Genomic DNA, 11625 nt, shown 5'->3' with positions numbered 1-11625 from the left:
TATGTTTAGGTAAAGAAAAGCAGCCATACCCACTGTAAAAAGTTGTTATGAAGAATGATGGCATTGTGAATTCTGCAATTTTGGGGCTGTGACAGTTGGGTCAGATTCCTCTCTGAATCAGGGTCAATATCAGCATTGGCAACACTGCACAGTCAGCACAATAGATGTTTGAAAATGCTTCTCTACGATAGTCACTGCCAAAGCATCAGACACATAACTGGTGTTCATCCTTCAGGAATCTTGTAGCCAATGCCTTAGCTCCCTGGAAGCCAAGGATGAACACCAAATCAGCTGACTTGGTAGCTTACCTCAATGCGCACATGTTCTGGCTATAAAGAAAAACACCTGAATGTACTAGCAGTATGAATCACAGGATATGGAGGGTGGAGGCTAAAAAAATGAATCACAGAAGAAAGAAAAACTGCTCAACGGAGAGAACAAAGAATTAGCAGAGAAAACATGGCTTCAACTCCAGTTTGCTGTTAGTAAATGCCTAGCTCCTGGCTGCTAGAAGGCTCAGAACTGAGTTGTATAGAAAATGGGGGAAATGCTGTGGGAAAAAATACCCACCTCCAGCATGGGATTGATAGATAACCAAGCTCACCATCTATCAAGGGAAACCCTAGCTAACCCTATGCCATTAGCTCAGAATGGCTCCACCATTAATAAGCACACTTACTTCAGCCATGAAGAGTGGATACACAATGAGACTTATCACCAGCTTTAGAGGACTGCCTACCTCCTGTTCTGACCATAATCACAAACTTTTATGTAGCTAGCATATGATCAGACAGGCAAGACAGGTATTTGCTTAGAGCCCCCTGAAGTCTGACGCAAAGTCCATGAAAATATAAAATCTCAGAGTATAATAATAATAATAATAATAATTATTATTATTATTATTATTATTATTAATAATAATAATAATTATTATTAATAATAATAAACAAAAATCATCATAAATATATTATCATTGCTGTTATAATAATAATAATAATAATAATAATAATAATAATAGCAATAGTAATATTACTACTAATAATTATTAGTAGTAGTAGTAGTTGTAGTAGTATTACTATTGCTATTATTATTATTACTATTAATAATAATAATTATTATTATTATTATTATTATTATTATTATTAACTATAGTAAAACTGTGTTTTCTAGCTTTGGTTTGAGTGATACTGATATTTCTCTTTAAGAAATATTTTGCAGATCCCAGACTATACTATAATGCGGACGTATTCGTGCATGTAAACCACAAGCAGTCGCCTTACTAATGACGTACTTCCGGGTCGCCTTCTAAACTCCATAGCAGCACGTGTGTTACTGCAAGGCAAAAGAAATTCTCACCCGATTCTTCATTTTCACTTTACAAACAGAGGCTGTGAGCCGCGGAGCACAATGACGAAGCCAAAATTCAAGGGGAAAAGTTCGATAAATCCCTCAAATTCCAGCAGTAATCCAGGTAAGACACGTCGATATAGAGCTGGATGCTAACGGCTAACGTTAGCCAGCCTACACTGAAGAGAGTGCGTGTTGAGAAAACAAGCACTAACGTCATTAGCGTTTTATGCGTGTTGGTTATATCCGTGTTTTTTACAGGGTACATAGTGACTTTAAGATGGTAGACGTTTTGCCTGTAGGTAAACTCCTGCAGTAGATAAATGTGTCATGGCGAACTTTTGATTAGAGTAAAACTAGTTCCCCTGACTTCACGAGAGTAATAAGTCACTCATGCTCATGGCTTGATTAGACAGTTTACCATGCTTGGGTTCTTACCTGCTTTCATACGGAAAGCCTTGTGTATGTTATTCCTTACTGCCACATAACACACATTCTTTACTCCCGATTGAAGATAACACACAGCCACACTACGAAAACACATCTGGGGGGGAAAAAAGGAAAAATCTTCTCCGGCAGTAAAATAATATTGCGTTCGAGGTGTTCACAGAAACGTTTGCAGCTGTTTTTATTGTGCTGTTCAGGCGAACACAATCTACAGAAGAGTAATCTACTCCAGTCCAAAGAGTAGTTGTGAGCTGTTAAGTCACGTAAGCCACATGTTTTTATATGAGAATTGGGATAAGTAGAGCAGCTGGATCGGAAAGACTAATGTTTATTTGTTTTCTGGGACTTTTACGGAAAGTGGCACGTATCTGCTGCTCTTGTCTGGGTTCTTGATCTACTACTGTGCACTGCATGCAAATGCTAACAGGAAAGACCAAAACTGTAAACAATAAATTGAGGAGAGATAGGCAAGCTTTCAATATGGGAGTCTAATCCACAGTCATTTAACAGATGAGGACTTTTGACAAGGACTTCATCAGTAACTATTATGTTAAAGATAGAGTGAAGAACTGCATATGCAGTATAAACATTATTCTGGGCATGAATTAATGCAAGGTTATTACCATACTTGAATTCTATCTTTGCCTAGTATCACATAACCAAATACTGAAGTCTGGCTCTCCTCAAACAGTGTGTTTTGTCTTAATTACTTGATTTACATTTCATTTGGCAGATGCTCTTATCCAGAGCGACTTACTTATCTCTCTCTCTCTCTCTCTCTCTCTCTCTCTTTTTTTTTTTTAAATACAACTTGGCCTTGCTCAGGAACCCAGCATTGGCAGCTTGGTGGACCTGGGGTTTGAACTGATGACCTTCCAATCATTAGTCAAACACCTTAACCACTAAGCTACCACATTGTGTTTTAAGTTCCAAGAGCTTAACCTGACATAAAATGCTGAATAAACTGTGCTTGGCAGAGTTTTACACTCAAGTCTCCATCAGTAAACAGCTGAGAACTTCAACAAGACAGACTTCATGTTATAAATAGAATGAATGCCTTGTTTACACAGTTGCAATTTTTTAACCATATAGTACACAGTTCAAGAAGGGAAATTATTTTATAATCACACTAACCGGTGTCCTCCAGATGAGGATGGCTTTCCTTTTGGGTCCGGTTCCTTCCTCATATCATCTCAAGTCTAGTCAAGTCAAGAAGCTTTTATTGTCCTTTCAGCCATACACCGATCAGCCATAACATTATGAGGACTGACTGGCGAGGAGATAATCAGTGTTATTCACTTCATCGTGGCACCTGTTAGCGGGTGGTATATTTTAGGCAGCAAGTGATCATTTTGTCCTCAAAGTTGATGTGTTAGAAGCAGGAAAAATGGGCAAGTGTAATTTGAGTGAGTTTGACAAGGACCAAATTGTGATGGCTAGATGACTGGATCAGAGCATCTCCAAAACTGCAGCTCTTGTGGGGTGTTCCCGGTCTGCAGTGGTCAGTGTCTATCAAAAGTGGTCCAAGGAAGGAACAGTCCTTCCAGTCGGTGACAGGGTCATGGGCAGCCAAGTGTCATTGATGCACGTGGGAAGCGAAGGCTGGCCCTTTCGGTCCAATGCAACAGACGAGCTACTGTTGCTCAAATTGCTGAAGAAGTTAATGCTGGTTCTGATAGAAAGGTGTCTCAGTGCATGATGGGTCAGGGTTGTTTTTGCAGCAAAAGGGGGACCAACACAATATTAGACAGGTGGTCATAATGTTATGCCTGATCTGTGTATATAGCTGATGCAGTACACAGTGAAATGAGACAACGTTTCTCCAGGACCCTGGGGCTATATAAAACAACATAGAGCTACAAAACAACACAGAGCTAAGGATTGAAAGAAAGTTATTCTAGCTATATAAAGTGCAAACAGTGCAACAGACAGTACAAAACAATACAGGATAGGTATACAAAATAGAGAAAATAGCACTGACCAGGATACATTCTGTATATGTTATACAAGTGCAATGTTCAAATCTCTGGTACTTACTCCTTGCCACTGTCACCTCTGGCTTGTTCATTAGATATGCATTTAAAATCTTTCATTTATATCCAGAATTTATATACAGTGTTTCTGTATATACAAATTTAATTGAATAAAGCTCTTTTCCAGGTTATTTGTTCGTATCTTAAAGTTAAGGTAACTATTTTAAAAATGAACTAATAATCTAATAGCCTATGTTGTTTACATGTATTATGAATGATGTTTGCAGCTCTGAGCACGTCAGTGCATCATTCCATGTCAACATGGTTTTAGCTTATAAACATATGCAATATATTGTCTTCCTGAACAGTTGTACTGAAAAGTACAACAGTACATTTGACTGTAATCTCTTGTACTAATTTATCATTATTATTATTATTTATTTAATTGTACACAATTTTATTTAGTTGCTCATGTTCACAGGCTCTCAGTAACTCACCGCTTTTTTTTTTTTTCTTTTCTAGATCGTGTTAAGGGCTCTGGAGGGAACAATATGAGGGACCGTGCCACTATCAAGCGTCTGAATATGTACAGACAGAAGCAGAGATGGTAAGCCCAACACACACACACACAGGTATCATAAGCTGAGCTGAAAACATGGGTAAATTTGGTTTGATCTTTGGGGCTTGAATGGAAGTGTGAATGGATGTGCTTCCTGATGTATATTTTTTTTTAATAATTTAAAAAATAAATACATTTGGGGGAAATGAGCTTTAATATCTGCAGTCTTATTGCATAATTTCCTTTTTCCTTTGTTATCTGTCTATTTATCTAGCCATTTATCCATCGATCCATCCACCCTGGCTAAAATGTGCAATTTGATGTGCTCATTAAATGCTTACTAAGTCATTTCAGTTCACATGTACAGATCTTTGTACAGTGCAACAAACTACTTGTTTGACTATTCTAAAGAATTTTGGGCCATCATAAGATGCCTTAGGTTAGGATTGTGGTTGAATAGCTCAGCGATAGCAACTGGTAAACCGAGGCTCTTAACCTCTGAGCCATCACTGTAAGGTTTCTTTAAATTTATACGCATACTATCTAGATATATCACAGAGCCAAGCTGTTTGGTATAAGGGCATTACTCCCAGCAATCCTGGGATTTTAACTCCTCACCTCCCACACAGTGGCAGTCGCTCATGTTCTACTGGTCCAAATGTTCTCACTGCAATTACTCTTAAAGGAAAATGGAATCAGCCATATGTTAGCAGCTCAAGACATTGGATTATGTTTTTTTACTCCCACATGGAACATTGATAGAAAATGTGGTTCTTAATTTTTCTACAGCAACAGTCGGGGTAAGGTCATCAAGCCTTTACAGTACCAGTCCACTGTGGCACCTGGGACAGTAGCTAGAGTTGAGCCCAACATCAAGTGGTTTGGTATGTATTTCTGTCTTTATTATATTTTAGGAGAAATGACCATCAGAAATGCTATAAATGTAACATTGTGAATATAGCTGGCCCCGGTCAAGAACTCCCTACAATGTCATTGGCTGTGCTACCAGTTGAGCAGAATCGCCTTTCTTAACCCCTCTACCTTTTTTTGCCTTTTAACATTGGCAGTGCAGCAGAAGAAAAAAATACAACAGTGAATGCTGGCTTTGCTTAAAGATTTTTTTTTTTTCTTTCAATTGACATACATTCTAACTTCTGTTTATATCTGTCTGCCCCACGACTTGTGCAGCCAATACTCGGGTCATTAAGCAGTCGTCACTGCAGAAGTTTCAAGAAGAGATGGACGCAGTGAAGAAAGATCCATACAGAGTGGTGATGCGCCAGAGCAAACTTCCCATGTCCCTCCTGCACGGCCGAATCAAAGCACACGTATGTATGCCCATCAATACTAAGTCTTGAAGCTTTTCTAGACAGCACACTTGTTCAACACTGAGACAGCAGCTCTTCACACTGATGCTTAGTTTATTATCTAGAAGCTGGTGACAGTAACAGGACAGTATTTGTTGGGCAAGATGCACGATAAGAAACTATCAGAGTACAGAATATAGAGTCCTACTGATGATGATCAGTGTGGCACTGGAGGAATGTGTGGGTTTTTTGGGGTTTTTTTTTTTTTTTTTAAAGTAAGAGTAGTGAGAGAGGTTATTGCCCTCTTTGGCGCTTTTGAGATTTGCCTTTGCCAAGAGTAAAGAACAGGGAGATTAAAACATGCTTGAAATAACACTTAACATTTTGTCCAGTTCCTCATGTTCCAGCAGCAAATGTTGTCTTTGAAGGATTTTTTTCCCCCCTTCCTTAAATGATTCCAGACCTTTAAACATTCAAAATAGTCAGGTGAATGTCTCTTTCCCTTTTGTTCTCTTTTTCAGACCCGCTTGTTCTTTACGGTATCTCAGCAAGTTTAAAAAAAAAAATAACAACAAAACAACTAATGTCATGGTCCAGTTTTGATTAATGTTCATGTGGTGTATTTATTTTTTGTCAATTTGGTTGCGGTGAGCCTCTGTGAGTTTGGACCAGCAGTTGAACCAGTGTGTTCTGGCACTGACTCAAAAGTTTGTGTGCGGCGCAGGCAGCTGGACATAATCTGAATATGCTTTCCGTTTTTACTCCCTTAAAGACATGTATGATGTGATGGATGATTTGTTTTTTCCTTTTTCATTTGTATGAGGTAATCAAAAGAAAACAGTTTGCATTCATTAATTATGACATTTATAGTTTTAGAGTGTTCTGTGTGTGTGTTACAACACCAGCGTGACTTCCTTTTGGTTTTGGTTTTAATTTTTTGGTCATTTTTAGATCATTTAGTCTTATTTTAGCTTGGCACACAAATGACTGCTTTAATAAATTGTGTGGGTTTGGTGGATACTTCTACTGTAGGAAAGTTTTGTCTACTAATTTAAGGCTAGACATGAATGCTGGTCTATAACAATAACAGTACCAATGATCTGTGCTCAGTATTAAAATAAAAGTACATGCAGATGTTGTGATTTTAAATACATAATCATCATCATGTTTTGCTGGTGAGAACCACCAGCACATTCAGGATATGAAATGAATCAGCGAGTATGAGATTAAATGTGTGTTGGATAAAGGTAGGATTGAACTGTACAAGAACCTCAAGACTCTTTCCCCTGAGAGCATGTTTGTTTATTTAGACGTCATGTTTCAGATCTCTTGTTTGAAAAGTCTGTCAATCCTGGAAGGTTAAAAGGATGCTAACAATGTCATATGTACTATATATTAAACTATATTGTGCATATACAGTAAAGTTTTACTTACTGTTAGCTGATGATGGAAGCAATGTGGAAACAATAAATTGTATGCAGCTCTCTTATCCCTCCTCTGGTGTGCAATGGAGTCGTCTTGCCTTCAGAAAGTCTGAGAATGGTTTGCGTTTAGAAGTCCTAAACATCAGGCATTGTGTTGAAGAGAACACTGGGATTGTGATGGATGTAGGCAATAGAGAACTGAGGACATACTGAAAAATGTAGAAAAAAATGCTTCACATTTCTCATTTTTTTTAATATACCACCGTTATGTTTTTTCAGGGGCATAGGGGGAAAGAATGGAACAAACAGTCTTTTCAGGGCTTGAAAGATGTTCAGTTGACCAGTATGTCTGCTACTTAATGTATTTCAGAACTCCAAGGTACACATTCTGGACACAGAGACTTTTGAGACCACATTTGGGCCTAAAGCTCAAAGAAAGAGGCCTAATCTGAAAGTGGGAGAGCTGAAAGAGCTGGCAGAACAGGCTGAGGCTGAGGCTCAGGGTTACGTTGCCGACAAGGACCGTGACCTGGTGACTGAGGACAGTGGGGTCAGGTGAGCAGGTTTTGTAAATGTGATTTACAGGCTGGTAAACAGGAATACAAAGATCAGTCCTGATGTGCTGACAAGGTGGAGGTAGCAGAGCTTTTAAAATAGAGTATTTTGTACATTAGAGATGGTATTCCTCATATTTCGCAGCAATTTGTTAACAATTACTTTCAATCACATTAATAGAAGCCACTTACATTAGACTATTTATATATTTTTAATCATTTATGTGACAATCCGAACTTTCGTCATATTTGTGTCTGGTTTAAACAAAAATGATTCGACTTTTCCCACAGGGACGAGGTTCGTGAGGAAATTTTCAAGAAGGGTCAGTCAAAGAGAATCTGGGGCGAGCTTTATAAGGTACTCACTTCACTCGCTTTTCTAGAAGATGTTTCGCATGTTGTGTGTGTATAATGTACATATTTTTTTTACATGAGCTACACAGCCTAATCACTGGCATTTCTCTTCAGGTGATCGACTCTTCAGATGTTGTGATCCAGGTGCTGGATGCTCGGGACCCGATGGGTACACGGTCCCAGAACATTGAGACCTACCTGAAGAAGGAGAAACCCTGGAAACACCTCATCTTTGTACTCAACAAGTGTGACCTGGTTCCCACCTGGGTAACGGTGAGTATACTTCGGTACATTTTCTGAGTTTGTCTTAAAGCTTTCTCTTTGACGGGTATGCCCATTAAACCTAGTGCTTGGGCATAGTGTACTGATACCTGGCAATTTTGGTATTAAAGCAAGATGTTTTTTCTTTTAAGTAGGATTAGCCTGACATCAACATTCTGTTGTCAGTAGAAATGGGCAGGATTTACAGGTGGTGACATTTAGAACAGGCCTGTAATGTTTACAACAGCTATTAATTTTATGGGGCTTTCACTGTATAGCTTGTGAGGTCTTGGATAAAATAATGAGCTGTTTTGCTTCTAGCAATCCTATGGAAAATTTGTTGTTGCTTTTAAGTTTCTGCTTGCCAAACATTACAGTCTGAGTTATATATAGCAGGCCTTTATTAAAATATGGCTCTTCTATTTTGGTATATGACATTAATTAGTGATGTTTCTTATTACAGGATTTTAAAATTGTTTGCTTATATTGTACTCTGTTTAATGCCATAGGCCTCTGATATCAAAAACTTATTCTCATTTAATATGTGAGCACTAATGTTTTTCCCCGTGTGTGTGTTTTTCAGAAACGCTGGGTTGCAGTGCTATCTCAGGATTACCCCACGTTGGCCTTTCACGCCAGCCTCACTAATTCTTTCGGGAAAGGCTCTCTTATTCAACTCCTCCGTCAGTTTGGAAAGGTTAGCGCTCACTCCAACTATTTTGGCCGTTTTGTGTCTTTGCCATCATTCGGCTGAATCAGAAATGCAAGAAGTATGAGAATGACCAGAATGCAGTTACAAGCTGTTTCAAGTTATTTGGTTCATAAAGGCATCAGTGTTGAGGTTTTGAGAACAACGTGTCTCAGACACCCAACCTCTATTACCACCTTTACACTTACTGGGCTCCACTTCTATTTCCACATCTGTTTCTGGGTTATTTTTTGAGACCCTAACCATAAACAAGCATTTGGAAGCACACAAAAGGAGTGTAGAGTTAAAATATGAATTCAGCTGAAAGTTATATGACTGAGACAATCACTTAGGTTTATGAAGGCAGCAGACATCAAGGTGATGGGTTATAAATGTGGAAATCCAATGGCTTTAAAGTGGCTTATCTGTAGTGTGTATTGCAGTGTTTTTTTTTCCCTTTCTGATCGTACATTTTACATCCAAATAGCATGGTGAAGTCACTATTTTTTTGTTTACCTCCTAGATAAAAGGCAGTTAAGGTGCTGTTTCGATTCTGCTTTCACTTACAACTGTCTTGGCTGAGATGAAAGCAGAAACTGAACTGACATTGACCATTTGCATGCATGACACCGGGTTATCCAATCGATTTTTTACTTCTTTACTTTGTTTTGATGTTCACACATCCATGTCGTTTTTTTAATGGCATGTGCTTTTAATTTAACTTGATGATCTGCTAGACTATTTAGACAAACATAATGACTTGCACATCAGAAACAGTTGATGTAGATGCCTCTATATTGAATTGAGTTGTTTATTTTCTTGTTCTTCTCCAGCTCCATGCAGACAAAAAGCAGATCAGTGTGGGTTTCATTGGATATCCCAATGTTGGGAAGAGCTCAGTCATCAACACACTTCGTTCCAAAAAGGTCTGCAATGTGGCTCCTATTGCTGGTGAGACCAAGGTAAGCATCGAGAGAAACAGAATTTTATTACAACATGATGTCGAGCTTTAGCGTACACATTTTGAGTCCATCCTAGCATGTTTTTTCGGTTAGAGATAAATTTTCATTTGACGTGCATGATTAATCATCATTAGCCAGCTTGAGCAATCTTGCAAAACATCGAATACATAATATTCAACAAATTTAGGTTTGTTTATTACAAAGTACGCTGGCGATCAAAGGATTACATGCAAGCAAGACAGTGCACCAGCTCTTGACATATGTTAACATTTTGGATGTCTTTAAGTTTCCAGCAGTTTGATTTTAGCTACAACATGGTTGCGTTTATGCCTGTGTGAAAATGGGTTGTTTATCCCGTCTTCATCCTGTCAAACTTTTCTTCTCACTGTACAAACAGGGCTGAATAATGGTTTTCAGGGAATTAGAGAGATTAGAGACCAGGTTTCAGATTGAAAACAGGCAGCTTTCGCTAAGCTGTATTTTTTTTTTTTTTTTTTTTAATCCTTTTTCAGAGCAAAATAGCCTCAGATTTCCTTGAATTGTTAAGACTACACTGCTGTTGCCTACATGTACACTAGGTGCAGTTTTATTTTGTTTTATAACTGGCCACTTTACACATCTGCTCATCGTGTGTGTAATAAAACACTTAAAATAAGATTGTCATGGCATGCAAATGAGCCAGTAGTTTATGGACCATTAACTAATAGAGTATAGAAACCGCCTTCTGTACTGCATGTAGTGGCAGAACGTCGAACATCAGAATTGGGAGAAATGTAATTTCAGTTTTTACCATGGAATGGTTGCTGGCACCAGATGGGCTGATTTGAGTATTTAATAAACTGCTGATCTCCTGGGATTTTCACTCACTAAAGTCTTTAGTGTTTACATGCAATGATGTGAAAAACGGAAAACGTCCACTGAGCACCAGTCCGGCCTTATGTTAACAGTTCAGACTAGTGGTGGTCATGTAATGGTCTAGGAAATGCTTTCTTGGCACACACATCTGAGAACTGTTGATCACGTGCATCCCTTCATGGCCACAATTTAACCATCTTGTACTGGCTACTTTCATCATTAAAATGTCACAGGTCCATGACAATCACAGTGTGCTCCAGTGTCCTCCCTGGTCGCCAGATCTAAATCCAGTAGTCCACCTTTTGGGTTGTGCTAGAATGGGAGATTTGCATGATGAATGTGCAGCTGACAAATCTGCAGCAATTATGTAATGCAATCATGTCAACATGGACCAGACTCTCAAAGGAATGTTTCCGACACTTTGTGGAAGCCATGCCATGAAAAATAGAGCCTGATCTGAGAGCAAAGCCAGGTCCTACCCACCATTTAGTATGGTGTTTCGAATAAAATGGTGCATATCTGTTTATATACCTGTATATGCATAATATATACATGCATTCTTATACATATGAATGTTTATACACCTCTGTGTATACCTACACACAGTTTTATGATTTCCATTATAAAGAAAAAATGAATTGTATTTTCACAAGTAAAAGGAAGTGCATTTTAGATTGTATATGGAAAGTTTTTTTAAGGTTTGCAGTTTAAACCGAGGTCTACAAATTCTCATTTCCATGTGTCCTACAGTCATGTTGTGTCTTGGCCAAGTATCAGCTAATTAATCTTATTCAGGTCACTCAGATGAGTATTTTCCAGTGGCTGTATCAGTGGCCAGGGAGCAACTGCAGCCCCTGCAGAACTACAGCACCTTGGTAAATTATTCAAAGGTTT

The 11625-nt window shown here is 38.4% G+C and overlaps 1 protein-coding gene across 1 annotated transcript in view; it reads left to right on the top strand.

Annotated features, from left to right (window-relative positions):
- Positions 1-1276: 1276 nt before the first annotated feature.
- gnl2 (G protein nucleolar 2) overlaps positions 1277-11625 on the top strand; it is a 16971-nt gene continuing 6622 nt past the window's right edge. Inside the window, exons 1-9 of the mRNA XM_058390782.1 lie at positions 1277-1471; positions 4290-4374; positions 5116-5210; positions 5515-5654; positions 7428-7612; positions 7903-7969; positions 8080-8238; positions 8810-8923; positions 9748-9876. Of these exons, the coding sequence (XP_058246765.1) occupies positions 1408-1471; positions 4290-4374; positions 5116-5210; positions 5515-5654; positions 7428-7612; positions 7903-7969; positions 8080-8238; positions 8810-8923; positions 9748-9876 (1038 nt within the window). The 5' untranslated portion in view covers positions 1277-1407. The remainder of the gene's footprint in view (positions 1472-4289; positions 4375-5115; positions 5211-5514; positions 5655-7427; positions 7613-7902; positions 7970-8079; positions 8239-8809; positions 8924-9747; positions 9877-11625) is intronic.

Source organism: Hemibagrus wyckioides, linkage group LG01, assembly GCF_019097595.1.
Source record: "Hemibagrus wyckioides isolate EC202008001 linkage group LG01, SWU_Hwy_1.0, whole genome shotgun sequence".
NCBI lineage: Eukaryota > Metazoa > Chordata > Actinopteri > Siluriformes > Bagridae > Hemibagrus > Hemibagrus wyckioides.
This window is presented reverse-complemented; position numbering and strand designations above follow the sequence as displayed.